Source organism: Carassius gibelio, chromosome A14 (genome assembly GCF_023724105.1).
Source record: "Carassius gibelio isolate Cgi1373 ecotype wild population from Czech Republic chromosome A14, carGib1.2-hapl.c, whole genome shotgun sequence".
In the NCBI taxonomy this organism is placed as follows: Eukaryota; Metazoa; Chordata; class Actinopteri; order Cypriniformes; family Cyprinidae; genus Carassius; species Carassius gibelio.
In genome coordinates, this window is record NC_068384.1 from 16,934,384 (window position 1) to 16,954,158 (window position 19,775).

Genomic DNA, 19,775 nt, shown 5'->3' on the forward strand with positions numbered 1-19,775 from the left:
AATGACTCTCAAGACTACATTACATGTAGTGCTCTGAAGTTCCTCAGGCAGAACGTCTATTATCATCGCAGTATTAGTATAAAAACATGCATGTATCAACTAGGCTATATGTATAAAATACCATGGGAATTCCGATATAACAGTTGTGACTACAAAACGCTTAAAATGTCTCGAGGGAAGAAAAGTCATTTACACATAAAATATCCAAATATCAGATGTTCTATTAATCAATATAATTTTGGGAAATGCACGTGGGTATTTTTTTAATGGGCTACGTAAATTCCCGCTCATATTATTATTCAGCAGGTACATTTTGAATGTATGTCCACCTGCAGGTAATCAGAAATACAGCTTGACGTAAAATTTATTTGGAGGGTCAAATATGTAGACGTTACTTTGTAGCTTTTTGTTAACTAGAGTAATTGTAGTAGCCTATCATCACAATATATTTTACGAATAGTAGGCTTCTTTTACTTTATTTTATTTATTTTTTTTACCCCTTTTGTAAAGCATTAAATATAGAATGTTAGGCTTTAAAACAAAAGACTCTGCTCTGCTTTCATCGAATATTTTTAAGAAAAATAAATATAGTATAGCCTACATTTTTCACAATTATTTTATATAACATTAAACGTTCAGGCTACATAGATTTTATATAGGCTTATCCTAAGCATTTAACAATTATAGGCTATTTAAGAAAACGCAAATTGGCTATCATAGGCCTATACTATTTAAGAAAACGAAATAAAATATACGTCATCTAGATAAGCCACTATTGTATTATTATTATTATTATTATTATTATTATTATTATTTATTTATTTATTTATTTATTTATTTTATTTATTTATATATTTTTGTTTTTTGCGATTCCAGGAAAGAAAAAAAAACGTGTAGCCTAGCCTACAAGATAAACTATAAAATGTAAAAGTTTTCCAATTTAAAAACAGATTTAAGCGCATGAATGGCTAAATGTTAATTTTATTCGTATTTTTCTTTATAATAGCTAATCTTAAACCTATTTTAGCGAATCTAGAAGAGGATTATGATGATAATAATAATAATAATAATAGGCTATTGTTAATTAACATTACATATTAATAAACTAGCCTAGAGGCTACGTTTCTGTAAACAAATTCTAAAGCGTTATTATTATTATTGTTATTATTATTATTATTAATACTCCTGGCATTCGTTTTTCGAATGGTTTTCACAAGCATTGTTATCCTAAAACCTTAAATGAAAACAGTGTCTGTCCTTGTAAACCCGGTAACAAAAGGCTACTTTTACCGCCTTTTACATGAATGAAATGTTTCACTTTATAGGCCTACATTTTTTCAGAAATTGTATTTAACAAGCTGACCACTGAACCACTGATCTATCGTGCTGGGGACATTTCAGAGCTGTTAACGGGATTGGATGTTTGCTCGAATATTCACATCATGCAATCCTGTCTTTCAGTCGTCATAATCCAACCGCATTCATATACCTTCAAATTCCAGTCATCTCGACTCTCAGTAGTAACCCGAGCATTTAGAGCTTTTGTGCGGACTTCAATCGCAGTAGAAAACGCGAAACAGCACGAGAATGAGCCGCTGAGAACACCGGCTCTCTAGCGAGTCTTCCCACAACGCGCTCATAAAAATCTACTTGACTTTTCAACCCCAACTATTCCAAGCGATTAGGCCAATTGTACTTCCATCTTCTCGCTGCCCCAAAACAGCTGCCTTGATCTGCTCACAACTGGCACAAATGGACGGAGAGAAACTCGGCAGACCAGGATGCAGCGATCCTCCCCATTTCCACCGGCTTCCTTTTGAGATTTATTCATTAGGAGCCGCATGCAAATCATCTGCTATTCATGGGGGTTTTTAACACACGGACACAGATGTGGGGTATTATTTGGGCTCGACTGACTGAAACTGTTAATGCGCACTCAAAGGCGGGTAAACCGAATCAATCATGTTGACTAGTTTGTGTAAGAGAAGATTCATGAACCATATGGCGCGAGGAGAAAGGCAAGCTTTATGTTGTCCTCGTGACAATGTGAGATGGGGAACCTTGTTCAATTGTCCCAATTAAGCTTCAAGCACTTAACACACAAACACTCTTCTTAACATACACAATGAAGCGATGTGTAAAAGTGCTCTGCCTCTCTCAGCTGTTTAACTGCACGAGTGTGCCATAAAATCATTTGCATAAAATAAAACATTTTATGCAAGGCACCTTCGTGACAATTAAGCCAATAAAATACCAAAATTAAATTTTAGGGCTGCCTTAAATATTTAGGTAGTCCTCAACTTTTTCATCCACTTTGAATGTAATTATCGATGAATACAATTGGGCAAAAAAAGAGAGAGAGGGAGACTTATTTGTTTGTTTCTTTCTTCTTCTTTATTTTATTTTATTTATTTTTAATTGATGGGGGGAAAGTGAATTTCTTTCTAGTGTATTTCCTATATCCATAGATTTATAGGGAACTTTTTGATAACTTATAATTCAGCTCAGCAATTCATGATTAAATTCTGACTTGAGGTAAAGAAACATTGTAAAATTACATATACCCTTTATTTACATAAATGTGGATTAAATAGAATGTTACAATAAATTTAAAAAGTTTGATGCATAATAACTTGTTTTGTGTATATATATATATATATACACACACACACACACACACAACCTTGCCCTTGCATTGTTTTGGACATTTATTTATTTATTTTATTTGTTAATAATGCCAGTAGGAATTGTGCCAGAAACTGGGATATATAATGTAAAAGTTTGGAAAATGAGTCTTGACAATTACAATGTATAAACAAGACTGAATAAATTTGCTTCTGGTGACTTTTGAAATTATTTATAAATATAAAATTCTATTCAGCAGAGAATTTAATTGAAAATCACTTTTGGCATAGAATTTCTACAGCGGCCATAAATGTGTTGAACGGTGTAAACAATTGCACACGTTTCCTTCTAAAATCGAGAAATAAAGCTTAAACTGTACAAACACATGTTGCAGTCTTGATACTGTACCATTTATCTCTAACCAATTCTCAGATCTTATGAAAGCGTATTCCTTAAACCATGTCTTCGATCTGGACATCAGAGCGTAGAGGTCCTTTCAATAAATTAAAAATAAGGGAGACAGAAAACTTTACTTGCATTTCAAGTTCTTCCGCAGAGTCCGTGCAAAAGTTGTGAAAAATGCCCTTCTCTGAAAACAAGGGCCTGCTTTTAATCGTCCACCTCAATTTCCTCATCCTCTTCTGAGAACTCGTCTGTGGTTTGGCCTCTGGACGAAGACGGGGACTGTGGGAAGGCTCTTGGGGAAAGGCTGGGAGAAATGGGCCCTGATCCACCGTGAGCGTCTTCCATGTCCTCCATGGTCACCAGTTTCTGCAATGCCTGTGGTGGGATTTTCTTAAGAGACTCCACGTCCGCCTTCATCTCCTCCAGGTCTCTCTTGAGCTTGGCCCTTCGGTTCTGGAACCAGGTGATGACCTGTGCATTGGTCAGTCCCAGCTGCTGTGCTATCTGGTCTCTGTCGGCCGGTGACAGGTATTTCTGGTACAAAAAGCGTTTTTCCAGCTCGTAGATCTGGTGGTTGGTGAAGGCCGTGCGGGACTTCCTTCGTTTTTTGGAGGCCTGTCTTTGGCCGAAGGCGTTGAGATGTTCACGACCTTTAAATTGAAAGAAAGGAGAGTTGATTTCGAACACATGACAGAAATAATGCAGGCAGCGTGTGTGGGTCACAATTCACAATAACTTAAATCATTAAGACATTCCTAAACAGTATAAAGCTAAAGCTCATTCAGTAACATGAAATATTAATATAGTAAAATGCATAAAGTTTAATTCCCCATTATTTAAATGCACATTGACCAATGATTTGTGAAGCATTCTTCTTGAAGGTTATTTGGAAGCTCTTCACTGGTCTTATTTTTGGCTGCATATGGTTCTTGAGTTGCTATTTGGTTCGCTGGAGATTAAAAAGTCTTTAATGTTACAGGTTTTTTAGATCAGTGTTATGGTTTATTGGATCTTTCAAGCACCATAACATATTGTATATGTTTATTTTGTTTTTGTAGAAGTTGAAAAAGTTCTCCTTTTGAATTATGCTGCAACATGCTGTTTGGTTCAAATCTGAACCTTTATTTTTAAGAGTGTGCACACTGTTGTGTTATGTGATAGTCTGCAGTTGTTCATTCCAGCTGCATAACAGCTGTTCTTGAAAAGAGTGGGAGAAACTTTCCAAAACATCTGACCTACTGATTGCCAAGTAAATTCGAAATATTTGATGTGTTAATCAAGCAGCCTATCAGGCCACAGAGCTGGCCTCAATCTTATTACAGACGACCTTAACCGTTAGCGTGACCCACTAAGACAGTTCTGCAATGTCAACATGAACGTCACGATCGAGGACTGTTTCAGTAAATGTGTCAAATGTGAACATGACCGCTTTGCATCTCTTTAACTTGTAAATGCACGATGCGTTATATCACGTTAAGATGCATTTCTGAAAACAAATGCAACTCAAAAGCACATAAAATGAGAATTATTATTGCTTGATTTTTTTTTTCTTGACCATCGGAAGAACTTTAAATTTTTAGAGGGTTAGGGGAAAATCCTGAAATAATTACAGTCACACTCGAGAGATCGCTATGGACATTTAACTAAAAAAAAATAAATAAATAAAAATAACAGGAGAAATGTTATACCATATCTTAAAATGCGTGTAACAGAACTACGCGGTAATGAAAAAAGCTATATATATATATATATATATATATATATATATATACACACTAAAAAATCCTGGGTTATTTTTTCTACCCAAGTGCTGGGTTGAGCCATTTGGGTAAATTTTTTGGGTTATTTTCTCAGTCTTGGGTAGTTTTTGGGTAGTTCTATGTAACCCAACCGCTGGGTTATTTTCTGGGTCGTTTTCTCTTAGAGCTGAATCAATGCACCCCCTCCCCCACTCGGACGCAATAACCCAGCTCATTGGGTCAAATCAACTCCGCGCAGGATCAGCGCAGCGCGGGCTGACTGAATTCGAGGTGGAGGTGGATGCCACACACACGCTGTAATATTTGGAGAAATAAGGTTTGTATCAATATATTTATACATTTGACATGTATTTTTAAACATATTTACACACATAACATAATAATGAGCGAACGAGCGATAAAAAGGCAAAGAAATGTGCGACAACAGTCACGTTTACATGACATTAAATACACCGCCAGATTCGCTCGTTTTGGTTTGCTGGTAATGCCTGCTGGATAGTAAATACGTTTTGTACTGTTTTTATGTTTTAAACGACCCTTTTGTCAAAGTCCTACGTTTCTTCTTAACTGTTAAATGACATAATTTACTTCAAAGTCCATTAAGTCAATTAATTTCAATGCCACGAGATCAATGTGATGTAAACGTGCATTCCTTGCCTTGCCCATCCCCCATCTTACTGCATGCAGTGCTAAGTCAAAACAACCCAATTTTTGGGTCATCTGTCGCGGGCATATTTTGGATCGTTACAGGAGAAAATATTTTAAAAACAAACTGACTTCAGCCTTTTTTTTCTGGTGAAATAAAGGTTTGTATTGGTCTTTTTATCATTGAATCGTTACCGATTGGCAAAAATGTCCCATTCTGATTTTAAAATATCACTTAACGTTATATGATAGATCATAAAGCATCCTGCATTTGCGAGCACCAGAGATAACGTTACCTATTTTTTTTCACAATAAAAATACATTTCTAATCATTTATTCATTTAATAAATGTATTATTATTTGAAATCCAGGTAAGTGTCAATTAATCTTGGACTAAAATATATTGTTTTTTCCCCTCAGACCTGCTCTTGACTGTCCGTGGTGGCAAATCCACAGCCTTTAGCTGGAGGTGACACTTTTATCTCATCTAATTTGAATGATTGCCATACATTGATCATAATAAAATTACCATAAACCATAAAAAACAGCTGTCACTATTATTAAAAATATCCGGTAACGTTATTGTGGTTATACCCGTTTAGTTAAAGGGTTAACGTTACTTCACCCAATAATCAAAATTATGTCATTAATAAGTCACCCTCATGTTGTTCCAAACCCGTGAGACCGTGAAACTGTCTTCCGAAGATGAACGGAGGTCTTACTGGTTTGGAACGACTTGTGAGCAAATTATGAGCAAAGTGAAATGTATAAGCCGTATAATTCAGGAATCAGTTTGCATGGAGTTTAGAAACATCCAGGATTTACTAGTTAAAGTGTTGAAAAGCTCTGAAGAGTATTTCTGTTTTTATGGAAACTAATCCTTTTACATGTAAAAAATGTTCACAAGCCTCTATTTGATTAACAGCATTGTTATTTCTTTGTCCAGTAGAATCAACCGTATCTGAAGAGAGAGCTGAGGAAATTAAACAATGGCTGAGAAACAACACACAGCCCATCAGCCAGGTGGAACAGTACATCTGAAAAATATGTTTGAGGACCTCCATGAGTTTCCTCGGCTAACTACCTCAGGCATGGTATGTTAACATAATGTCTTTGTCATATGGTAACATGAGTTATATTAAGTCTTTTTTGAGAAGTTTTTTTTTTTTGTAATTTTTGCTTTTAGATTGCACAGGACTTTCACATTTTACATTAAGATGAAGCCCCAAAACTGTTTGAAAAATGGCTGGTATACTGACAGGATCTTGCTTTTTGTGAGCGAGAAGCAAAGCTTTCATGTACAGCTGAAGAAATGACAGAAGGTTAAAATGTTTCTACAATATTTTGATATTATGGGCCAGATTTACTAATAGCTTGCTACTGTCAGGATTACTAAAGAAATGCAGTGATGAAAAATTGGGCACATTTTTTTTGCAACTAACATTACTGCATATTTGTGGTAGTTTATATATTTTAACCCATTTTTGTGCTTGGCAATAATTGCTGCTAGAAAATGCAGCATTTTCTCCTCTCATCTAATTTATTTAGAATGCCAGACAAAGATGTTATAACGTTGCTTTTAATTTCTGCTGCTCTTGGTAGGATATGTTGGTCATTATGTGTCTGTGTTTTTTTTTATTTGCATATTGTCAGTGGATCAACAGCACAACTTTACACTTCAGTCTACACTTTTATGGGATTTTGGACTCACGCTAATTTGACCTGTTTAGTAAATCTGGCCTTATATTCTCAATGACAACTTGCTACTGTTTTTACTAGTGTTGATGAATGTAATATTATTTTCCTACAGATGCAAAGGGAAATCTTGCACTAAAGCTGTTACCTGTTCTGCTTCTACCTCCACCCTACAAAATTGACAGAAAAACAGTCCGACCCAGCATTGATGAAAGCAAAAAAGCTTTCATTGACATTCAGCCTGTAAGTACGACTTTACAGAAATTTACTTCAATCATTTAATGACTTCACCAGGTTGAATACACTACCATTCAAAAGTTTGGAATCGGTATGATTTTTTAAATGTTTTTAAATTAAGTCTCTTCTGCTTACAAAGGCATTTATTTGATCCAAATACAGCAAAAATAGTAATGTTGTGAAATATTGTTACAATAAATTAATATATGCTATTTGAATATATTAAGAACATTTTTTTTTGTGATCAAAGCTGAATGTCCAACATCGTTATTCCAGTCTTATATTGTCACACACCTGGACTCATTTAATGTGTTTTTGCCCGTGACCCAGTTTCTGTCTTTCCGTGTTTGATTAGTTCCCAGGTGTGTCCATTCTCTTCCTCATGTGTTCCATGTCCCTGCTAATTTATGATTCCATCCACCTGTGTTTCCCCAATTATCCTTTGTACTTAAGCCTTGTCCTTTCAGTTCTGTTTTGTCGGGTCTTCATTTGCACTTGCTACTTACGTGTGTCTACCTCTGTGCTCCATGTTGGATATCCCCTGTGTTGGTTATATTAAAAGCCTTCTTCCGTTTATCCTCAACTCCGTATTCCTTCAGGCAGCGTAAAACCGTGACAGAAGACCCGACCTAAAGGAGAAAATAGAAAACTGCGTGTTCTTCCCTCCGTTTTGTTTTTGTGTTTTCAAAGTCTTTTCTTTTCTTAGTGTTTCTATGGATCCCCTCTATCGTCCCGAATTCCTCATCCTTCTGCTGAAGCAGGAAGAACGCTCTCTCGAGGACCACACCAGATGGTTTCTCCTATTAGCAAATGCCACCAGCTACCCGGACGGCGCGCTCTGCACCTTCTACAACACCAGCCTGAACTCCAAATGCAGAGCGTTGTCGTCCGAAGATGGTCCTCGAGAGAATTTCGCCGCATACGTGGAGTGGACTCTGGCGAGAAATGGCTCATCTCTCACCGTCTGCCCCATAGAGGACCTCGCCAGCCCCACTCCCGACCCAGAGACCAGCCAGCCACCATCTCGCTACACGGAGCCAGAGCCCACCGCAGCCGCAGAGCCCGAGCCATCCATTGACAGGGAACAGGATCTCGAGAGCGCGACTGACCAGGTGTGTGAGCCGGCAACACCGTGCATCGTGGGAGTCCTCGTGGAGATCGAGGGCGTGGAGGAAAGCCCTGCCCACACTCCTGCGACTGAGGGTGAGCTGTATACAGTCTCTGAAGATCGTATGGAGCAAGTTCTGGATCTGATGGACTGGTCTATGGAGGTAATCCCTAATTTTCCTGTTTCCCCGCTGGTTCCGTCCAGCCCTGATTCCCCTGTATACCCTCTCAGTCTCCCACTCCTACCTCCTCCAGTCATTTCCTCTGCTCCATTTCCGCTGGTTACGCCCAGCCCTGAGTTTTCTGTTTCTCCGCTGGTTCCGCCCAGCTCTGAATCTTCTGTGTCTCCGCTGGTTCCGCCCAGCTCTGAATCTTCTGTGTCTCCGCTGGTTCCGCCCAGCCCTGAATTTTCTGTGTCTCCGCTGGTTCCGCCCAGCCCTGAGTTTTCTGTGTCTCCGCTGGTTACGCCCAGCCCTGAGTTTTCTGTTTCTCCGCTGGTTACGCCCAGCCCTGAGTTTTCTGTTTCTCCGCTGGTTACGCCCAGCCCTGAGTTTTCTGTTTCTCCGCTGGTTACGCCCAGCCCTGAGTTTTCTGTTTCTCCGCTGGTTACGCCCAGCCCTGAGTTTTCTGTGTCTCCGCTGGTTCCGCCCAGCCCTGAGTTTTCTGTTTCTCCGCTGGTTCCGCCCAGCCCTGAGTTTCCTGTAGCTCCGCCCAGCTCTGAATCGTCTGTGTCTCCGCTGGTTCCGCCCAGCTCTGAATCTTCTGTGTCTCCGCTGGTTCCACCCAGCCCTGAATCTTCTGTGTCTCCGCTGGTTCCGCCCAGCCCTGAATCTTCTGTGTCTCCTGTATTCCCTCCCAGCCTCCCTCTCCCGCCTCTCCCCAAGCCTGCTGGTCCCTCTACTCTTTCGCTGGTTCCGTCCAGTCCTGATCCTCCTGTCCTTCCTCCCATCCTTCTCCTCTCTCCTCCTCCTAGACCAGCCAGTTCCTCGCCATCCCTGCTGGTGCCAGTCAGTCCCGCAGCTCACCCTCAGTCCGCGCCATCGGGGCGCGATGGTTCGCCGCTGGACTGCCAGTCTCCAGCTCCGTCTTGGCGCGTTAAGGCCCTGTCTCCGCCTCCAGCCTCCGAGCCCTGGACTCCTCCTCGGTCCTTCGACCCAGCGGCTCCGCCTTGGCTCTTAGCTCCCTCGTCTCCACCGTGGCCTGTCATCCCACCTGCTCCACCGGGCTCCCTCGTCCCTCCGGCTTCACCTTGGTCAGTCGTCGACCATCCGCCACCTCGGGACTCCTCTCCTCTGGTTCCACCTCGTCACTCCATCCCTCCGGCTCTGTCAGGCTCCTCCTTCCCTCCGGTTCCACCTCCATCCTCGGTCGCTCCGGCTCCACAGCGGTCTGCCAGGACCCCGCCTCCGCCTTGGTCGCCTGAGCCTTCTGCTCCACCTAGGCCCTCCGGAACCTCGTCGTCACCCTGGCTCTGCGGCTGTGCTGCTCCATCTTGGGCTCCTCACCCACCGGTGCAGTCTCCGCCTGTCGGCTCCCTGGTGTCGTCGACCCTTCCTTCACCATGGCTCCTCCCGCCGTCGACTCCACCTTGGATCTCCGTCCTGGCTGGTCTCTGGTGGACCATCTGGCTCTTCCTGCTCCTGTCTCCTCCCTGGCTCCTTCCTCCGTCGTCTCCTCCTTGGCTCCTCCTTCTGTGGTCCCTGTCTGCTGGCCCCCTCCTGGAAGTCCGTCCTCCACCGGAACCTCCTCCCAAGTTCCCACCTACGCCTCCCCCTGTTGTTTCTACGGTGCGAGGACGCACCTACCGGGAGGGGGGAGTACTGTCACACACCTGGACTCATTTAATGTGTTTTTGCCCGTGACCCAGTTTCTGTCTTTCCGTGTTTGATTAGTTCCCAGGTGTGTCCATTCTCTTCCTCATGTGTTCCATGTCCCTGCTAATTTATGATTCCATCCACCTGTGTTTCCCCAATTATCCTTTGTACTTAAGCCTTGTCCTTTCAGTTCTGTTTTGTCGGGTCTTCATTTGCACTTGCTACTTACGTGTGTCTACCTCTGTGCTCCATGTTGGATATCCCCTGTGTTGGTTATATTAAAAGCCTTCTTCCGTTTATCCTCAACTCCGTATTCCTTCAGGCAGCGTAAATCCGTGACATATATATAGTAACATGTTGACAAGATATGCTCCATAAGAACTTTGTAATTTAATTTATGATGTATCTTGGATAAATAAGTCTGAGCTCACAATTTTTTTTTCTGTAGATAATTTTCATTACTAAAACATCTTACTGGCAAATTTCTAGTGTCCTAGCTATATTTTTTTTTTTTCAGTTTCACACTCTAGCAACTTAAGGTCTTTTGCTTTTGTAGGGCAGAATATTAAATGTAGAATTAAAAGTGTTAAATTAAAGTAAAATTAAAGTATTTCAAGTGTTACCAAAACTCTTTATACTTGCTTTGCATCCCTGTCAGTGGCTCTGTCAAAGTGGGCCAGATCAAGCTGTAATAATTTTCAGGTATTTTGCCTCATCCAAAGCTCTGGCTATACAAGACCTACTGTTTCTAAAGACTGCTTGATTGAATAAACAGTTTCGAATGAATCCCCAACCCACCACCACCCATACCCACACCCCTGACACTCCCATTCTGTTTCACCTTTATTCATTTGCATTATCTGTCCTTTAGGTTGGAACAAATATGGTGGAGTACCTCCAGCAGGCTGAAGCATCAAGACCTTACCCTTATGTCCTGTAACTTGAAAATGGACACATTGCGTTGCGGGCATTTGTCATCCTCGCAGGAGAAGCTTTGGAACAAATAACTATTGTTTAAGGGGAAGTCATGGCCTAATGGTTAGAGAGTTGGACTCACAATTTAAGGGTTGTGTGTTCGAGTCTCGGGCCGACAGGAATTGTAGGTGAGAGGAGTGAATGTATAGTGCTCTCTTCCACCCTCAATACCACGACTTAGGTGCCCTTGAGCAAGGCATCGAACCCCCAACTGCTCTCCGGGCGCCGCAGCATAAATGGCTGCCCACTGCTCAGGGTGTGTGTTCACAGTGTGTGTGTGTGTTCACTGCTCTGTGTGTGTGCACTTCGGATGGGTTAAATGCAGAGCATGAATTCTGAGTATGGGTCACCGTACTTGGCTGAATGTCACTTCACTTTCACTTCACTTCATTGGGACAGTAAATGTATGTTTCAAATCGTTTTATGTTTTTGATGTAAACTAACCGAAACATTGTTTCTATATTAGGGAGTTTATTCATAATATTTTTGAGTTGGAGGGAAGTGAATCCCCAACAGTGAAATTTTTGCACTGGGCACTACATTCTTGCAAGTAGATTATAAGAGGTTCTTTGAACAAACAGTGGTTCAAGAACACGAGGTAGCATTTTAGTTTAAGTTTTATTTGCACATGAGATTTTTGTTCTGGTTTTTTTGTATAAACAACTGTTTTATTGCTTGAGGAAGAGTATTACTTCATGCGTACTGATGATTATCAATTGCATTTTTATGTAGAAATCTTTTACTGCCAATACCTTGTATTTCATAGATTTATTTTTGTGTTCATTTTGTAGACTTAAAACAACAGGTCCATAATGTAGACTTAAAACAAATGTGCTTTGTAACAAACAGTTCCTGAGGTAAAGTATTTTAGTTTTAATTTCATGTGCATATGGATTATTTAAAAATAAGTATTTGTTTGTATATTTTAAAAAAACCTTGAGGTTTTTTGGAGTTCATGAATTTCATGAGCATATGGATTAAAAATAATATGAATAATTTTTTAAATGTATTACTAACCCTTGTGGTTCTTTGGAGTTTATGAATTTAAATGTTTTTTCTAAACATTTACAGTTTAGAAAAGTTACAGAGGCAAACCATAAAAATGAAAGAAATTGTTTTAAATGCTGTTTATAAATGGAATTTTATTGTTTTAGTTTTGTATGATCTCCTGAATTTTTGGTTGAGGTAAAGTGTAATTACAAAGTGTAATATGCTGAAAGAAAAATAAAGATAATACAATGTTGTCCTGTTTGTTTATTATGTGGTATATTTAATGTTAAAAGGAATAAAAATTCCTTTGAAAAATATAACCCATTTATGAAATCAAATTAACCCATTATTTTTGTAAAAATAACCAATTTTTGGGTAGAAAAAACAACCCATTTGCTGGGTTAAAATTAATAACCCAACTTCTTGGGTTAGTTTAACCCCATATGGGTTCTGTCCTATATTTACCCAGCAGTTGTGTTAAAAACAACCCAATTTGGGTTGTTTTTAACCCAGTGTTTTTTAGAGTGTATATATATATATATATATATATATATATATATATATATATATATTAACAAGTAGTAAATATTTATAAAGCGATTAATGATTTTATATATGCATATACAAATATGCATTCGACATCAGTTCAAATCAGAATCAATCCTAAGGCTTCAGTAATAAAAGTGTCACTACTTCAGTTTGCGCATTTAAAATTCGAAGATAAATTAGTAAACAGTTAGAAAAATTAATTTTTAAAATCCGAACGCAAAACTACAACCATTTGAAAAAAAAAAGTCTAAACATTTTAGCCTACCTTCTGCAGCTTGTATAACGCTGACTTCCAGCCCCTTAAATGTTTTGCTCGCGAGCTCTTCCAGAGCGCACAACGGCGAGGACGGAGCGCTGATCCCGTTCCGAGACGCGCTGGAGCCGGTCACTTTCTGCAGCATGCGAGGAGGGCACAGACTACCGACGGACTTCTTGACGGAGGGTTTATTTAAGATATCCTCGATGCTGAACGGGGTGAGAGGCTTGTTGGAGTTGGCCGGGGGTGGGAGTTGGTCTAAGGGACCCCGTCGCCTCTCCTCGACGCTGGACTGCAAAACGGAGCCTGCCTTCATGTCTTTAGAGCTGGAGGTCATCTCAGTCCCAAGAAACTATCTCGAATAGAAGTCACCTAGTTCGCTTAAACTTGTTTATACATACAAAAGCCTTGTCTATTCCTTTTTTCTTTAAACAGAATCGTTGTTCTTCCTCAGTCTGAAGTGGCTCTCCAAAAGCACCATGCTTCAGGCGTCACAGCCACCCGAACTTTAGTCCTCATATGCAGCTCCAGTCTTCTCTGAGCTGCTCCATGAATATCTTCAGCATGTCTAGCCGTGTCTCAAGGAGGCACAAAACAGCAAGCAATCGCTAACGAGTTCTTGTTGATTGCTTTTGTGAAGTTCAATTAGAGAAACACTACACTACTTGCTGACCTGCTGCTCCGTCTTAAAGGGCCAGACCACACTAATGAATTGGACCCAGAATAGGAGGAGTTTCCCCTTGAAGTTTAAAGAGAGGGGAGATGGCTCGGGATGTTTATGCATCTGTTGATGCATCCCACTCCCACTTAGGGCAAACCACGTGCTCCACGCATATACCTCCCTGAAAAGAGAGAGTGCTCTCATTAACACCGATACTTGCATTCTCTCTATGTCAACGTGTATGCGGAATATATCTTCAGTTTAAGAATAATGACACAAATGTGTAATGTAAAACACAAATAAATAAATAAATAAATAAATAAATAAAACAATAAAATAAGAATTAAACAAGGCATCAATTAACATGTAGAATTCAAGAGTCGTCCATATTGGAACAACCTTCTGAAAGACTAATTACTGTAATAGCATGATTATTGCAGTTTTGGAGGCTGTTATGACAGCATGATTTTCTCACACCTCGTGTATTCTGTTGACATCTGAACACACTAGATCAGAATGCAAGGCATGCAATTGTTTTGGACTAATATATATATATATATATATATATATATATATATATATATATATATATATATATATATATATATACTTTTGCACAACAAACTACATCGTAAAATATGCTCAGATGTGGATATTTAAGTATCATATAAACTATATATATATATATATATATATATATATATATATATATATATATATATATATATATAGTGTATTTAAGTATTTTTATGTAGTTTTTAACAATGTTGATTTTGCCAATGACAGCGATTTTTTTAAAGCAGTCTTTTAAATGCATACATTTTGCTGGGACATCAATTTATCAATTCTTAATCTAGCAGAAATATAGAAAATATATAATATTCTTCGTATTAAATTATTAAAGCAGGATATTAACAGTGACTTTGTTTTAAAGGGTGATTTGTCTTAGGATTTCTTCACAGTAATATTCTACATGTTGTATAAAAATATGAGAAGGTTTAAATTAAAACTGAGGACCAACATAAAATATGTCAGTGATATTTTTTCGTCAGGACAGCACAGTGCCATTCTATGAATTTGTGAAAATGCACGTGGGTAAAGAGCAGAAAGCAGGGGACTTACAGCAGTGCTGTTCTGCGCCGCTCAGCATCGGACATTATTTCAGATGTGGGACACTGGAGAAACGCAGTCATTCTCCTATGAAGAAACAGGTAAGAAGAAATCGTGTTTTTGCTTTAGGAAAACATGAAATAGAAGAGAGCTGTGGCTGGTGATTCTTAACATGAAGAAATTGATCAACAAAATAAAATATTTTTTATTCCCCAAACGTGTTTGCCCCGCACTTCGTGATTTCAATGCTACATTGATTTCAGCTATTATGCGATATATATATATATATATATATATATATATATATATATATATATATATATATATATATATATATATATATATATAGCTAGCTAGCTTTTTAACAAAAATAGCACTATGCAGATATTTCCTAAAATCTTAAAGGTTATCATATTGAGGTTTTTGATTTATATGATCTAGTCACGAATATTAGTAAACAGCACATAGTCTGAAGTCTTCAGATTTATTCGCTTTTGATATTTTGTTGATTGGTTTATTTCTAAAATTATAAATAAATACATATATACGATTTGCACATAATACATACGATGCACAAAAACAATTTTGCATTTAGTCAATCAAAGCATCTAGTTAAGCAATCCAATATAACAGGCAATGGGTATTTTTTTTCTCTTAAACCTTGCTCAGGCCTTTAGTGAATATTATTTAGGTGGTCTCCCCATTAATGTAAAACACTGGGCAATAAAACAAGTGGCGATGTTGACATCTGATAATATGTAACAGGGTTTCAATAATCGATTAGGGTGATAGATGTCTCTCTTACACGAGTCACTGCCGATGTATAGCCAGGAATATCTCATTGTCCGTGCCAAACCGCACCATATGGTGACATCCGTGCAGGGACTGAAACAAGCCAAACAGCTCACGAGCACTAAAACAGCACGACATTCTATTAGTGCGGGTCCAGACCGCTCGACGTGGGCGACTCAATAGAATATTTTACAGCAAATGAGCAATGCATTGAACAAATGTATCAAACCACAAAACATGCCAATGAGTCTACAGTAATGCAACATCCTTTCAGTTATGTTGCTTCTAGTTCTTTATATATATATAAATATTTACTAGGAATAATAATACTATACTGATAATAATAATAATAAGATAATAATAGTAATAAGAACAGTTAATCAAATGTCCTTAACGAATTGGTCACCTCATAATATCAGGTCAGAGGAAAGCTGCTAAAACCTATTAAATGAGAGGCTACATGGGTATTAATGTAATGTGGAAGGATAGGATTTCTGATCGGGAGAATGATGCCCTTCGACGCCAACAATAGCACATTCACATTACCCCACAGAGAGAGGCTAGAGAACCCGAAGCGGAACATGGTGTTACATTTCTCTCAAATGCGCGAGCATTATTAGTTCTAAAGATTATCTCGCCATCTCTCTTCTCCAAACCGCTCTGAGAGGATCCGGACAGTCTCAAGCGGAGCAGTGCTCATTCGAAAGGTTTCCTTTGGCTTAATTTAAACCTTAATTAGAAACAGAACACCTGACATCATCAATCATCACGGTTTAGGAGGAGAGACGTTTTATTTTCGCCGTCCGTGCGTCACTTCCCTCAGCAGAGACGAATATAGACTCTGGAAACATTTGTTGAGGATAATGCTACTGAGCACGAGACTACGTTAAATAATTTATGTATTTATGTTCGAAATGTGCAAAGATTAAATAAAAGGCAATGCAATTTAAAATAATTATATTATGGAATAAAACATTATTCCATTATAAAATAAAATGCATCATTGGTGGAAAATTCCATAATCGTCTATAGAATAAAATTCTATTTTTTTTATTTTTATTTTTTTTTAATCAGGTTACTTTTTATTTATTTATGTATTTATTTATGTTTGTGCAAATAAAACGCTATATTAAATGCAATTTAAAAATACCACTAAAATAGAATATGATTTATTATTCTATAGGGTATATAAAACATTACATCTGATTATTAATTTGATCTTGGAGAAGATTAGCTTATTTTAAGTTAAGTTTTCCTCCTCATTTTTCTCGATCTGATTCAAATAAAGTGACGAATTTCAGAAACACCGAATCTTCTGATTCCATACCAGATTCAGTCTTTAATGTAAACGTTCAGATGTCATTCTAACAACATAATAATTGAATGCTGAGCTGTTGACTGAGATATTAAATAAGCATTTCTCATAGCCTAAAATATCTCAGTATTGCCTCAAATGTCTCAGCTGCATTTCACTTCAGCTGCTCGTTTCTGCTTCCATTGCTCGTCTCTTTCTCACCAAAAAGCTGTACTACTAAATAGCCTACTATATAAACATGATACGGGGACATAATGACATTTGACTGTGATCAGCCTATCGGGTGTGTTGCGTGGTGAGGTGTTACTCTGACTCTGTGCCGTTTATTTCCGAAATACCCTCTTGGCATAATTTGATCCCACGTGCATTGACGAGAAATCTACATAAATGTGAAAATATATACTATAATGATTGGATATAATATAAAAATAATATAAAGATAGTCTGTAATGGAAAAAAATATAATTGGCTATAATGTATTATAATAGCGCTGTATTAGACTATTATAATATAATAGTTTTATAATGTCAAATAAATCCTGATACACGTTCTGTTGGGTTTCAATTAAGAAGTAAGAATGAGGTGAATGGTCTCGTGTCTATGAAGCTGTGTGATTGACACGTTCTTTCATTATGGCTATTGAGTTATAAACCAGTCATGTCGACGTTTGGTTTTCTCTTAACAAAACACGCCATAAAAAACGGCCAGTACAACTCACATGAGCTATTAGGCCTCCAATCTCATGCATGATCAAAAACATACTGGAATGTAGTATGTCCATAGGCTACCAACAATATTATAGGCTACACACTCAAATAAAATCATCATATGTGCAAATGTTATTGCACTTTAATACTTATAAAAAAAAAGCTAAAAATAAAAAATAAAATAAAAAAACTCTTAGTAGGGCAGTTACTTTTAAAAGCTTTAGTGCTTCATTTACATTTAAATCTAAAGTGTAAATATTAGTACCTTTTAAAAATATATACAGCCCCAGTGACAAATGTTATATTTTTTTCCTAAGAGTAGCCTTCAAAAATATTGAAAAATTTAATATATAATTCGAAATAACGCTATTATTATAAAATAATTATTCAATATTTAACTCAATATATCGTGTTACATAATTTCCATTTATACATCTTCATTAGAAGTCGGTATCTTGAGTGATGTGCCCCAGTGGATTATTTAATTTTTGATTTATTTTGGATTATTGAATGCATTATCCATTTTGGATTATTTAATTTAAACTAAGGTTAAAACGTGTTGCAGAAGCGCAGGACTATGGTGGATGTAATGAGCTAATCGATGCAGCACGAGTGTTAATTGTGTTTAATAATGTCATATCGATGAGTGTTTCGTCCAATTTGACAAACTCAAGCCAATTAAGGAGCAGTAAAATCGGAAATCCATTATGGTGAGGCGCGTGCACATTTGATGGTCATAGGTTAATTGCGCGCGCTGGTTGATGGCTGGGAGCGCGGTGAAGGCATCCAAAACAGCTCTCATTATTACTGAGACACATTTCTCTGAAAACAATATTATCACGGCGTCAGAATCGCCTGCTGTTTTACATCACATTTTGCTTTTGATGGTGTCATGTTCAGCGGTATTTAGTACCTGTTGATGTTTTTTAATTCTGTGGATGACAAATGCCCCGGCTCCCCAAAGCGCACGCACCCTCCCCAACATCCACAAACCGCGGACAAACGGACGCACGGATCAAAGGCTCGGAGCCCACCAGAGCAGTGCTGCACCCCGCCAGCGCGCCACTGGAGTCGGGTCCAGATCATAAAAAGAGCCGTGAGGGGCACGACTCCTGGAGGGGATTATGGAGCTTTTCACCATGAGTTCCGAAAAAAAGCAGCACAGGTGTGAACGGCAGGAAATGGATTCGTCCTCACTGATAAACGCAGTTATTTGGACAGATCAGCACGGCGTGGGAATTCGATGTAGGTCAGTGCTCTTCACCAAACGAATGAGCAATAAATCATTTCACTAACTTAGGTTTTTGAAAGCACACATACATAGACGTAACAATATGTGTGTGTGTTTGTATGAATGTGTATATATATATATATATATATATATATATATATATATATATATATATATATATATATATATATATATATATATATATATATATATATATATATATATATATAGACACACACACTCATATCCAGACAGTAAAACCGTTTATACGATTAACTCTTTAGTTTGTCTTATTATAAGAGTTATTTTTGCATATCACATCAATTTTAACACACAGACATTCTCATTCCCTCTCCACTCAACCCATCCACACTCTCTCTCCTCACCTGAATGAACGGTTGACACCCCAACACACTTCACCGTTGGACACGCGCAATTACGCACATCTGCGTCTGAGCGTCCAATGAGCGGAAGCCAAAACAGAGCTGATATGTGTTCCAGTCCACGGCACTGCCCCTGTGACACGCTGCCAGCGCAATCCATGTGTGAAGAGTCATTTTAGCTCGTAAACTCTCGTTTTCAGGTTCGTTTTTATGCACGGGATGGATAAAACACTTGAAAACACTTTTGCACATCAGTATAATTAATCACAATAACACTTACAGTGTGCAAGATGTTCTACAACATGATTACATATTAAGCACACGTTGTTCATTATTATTATCATGCTGTAGGGAGAAAGAAATGTGTAGCTTATTTCGGTAGGGACTATTTTAAATTAGTAAAATGTACAAATATTTTGATAATTTACAAATAAACAAAATAAAGAGGGAAAGCAGGACATTAATTCGTTTATTTAAACTTAAAACTCACAATAGACAATAGCTAATAATAGGCTACA

The 19,775-nt window shown here is 38.2% G+C and overlaps 1 protein-coding gene and 1 long non-coding RNA gene across 3 annotated transcripts; one reads left to right on the top strand and one right to left on the bottom strand.

Moving 5' to 3' along the window:
- Window positions 1-2,666: 2,666 nt before the first annotated feature.
- Window positions 2,667-13,790, bottom strand: LOC128027023 (transcription factor LBX2-like). Its single transcript, XM_052614344.1, has 2 exons — window positions 13,068-13,790; window positions 2,667-3,680 (listed from the first exon to the last, which is right to left on the bottom strand). Exons 1-2 carry the CDS (start codon window positions 13,393-13,395, stop codon window positions 3,235-3,237), a joined length of 774 nt encoding a protein of 257 aa, XP_052470304.1. The 5' UTR covers window positions 13,396-13,790; the 3' UTR covers window positions 2,667-3,234.
- LOC128027024 (uncharacterized) lies at window positions 4,966-12,022 on the top strand. 2 transcript variants are annotated; one of them, XR_008186597.1, is made up of 6 exons: window positions 4,966-5,106; window positions 5,856-5,904; window positions 6,382-6,529; window positions 6,622-6,757; window positions 7,246-7,373; window positions 11,160-12,022. It is a non-coding gene; the product is annotated as an uncharacterized LOC128027024 (long non-coding RNA). The 2 variants fall into 2 exon arrangements; XR_008186598.1 differs by lacking the exons at window positions 7,246-7,373; window positions 11,160-12,022 and adding an exon at window positions 7,089-7,159.
- Window positions 13,791-19,775: the final 5,985 nt, after the last annotated feature.

Bases quoted from the DNA above. Each gene is read 5' to 3' on its own strand.
- LOC128027023 (XM_052614344.1), bottom strand. From the start codon at position 13,395: ATGACCTCCAGCTCTAAAGACATGAAGGCAGGCTCCGTTTTGCAGTCC. The intron at 3,681-13,067 runs GTAGGCTAAAAT...TTCAATTTAAAG, and splicing joins CGTTATACAAGCTGCAGAAG to GTCGTGAACATCTCAACGCC.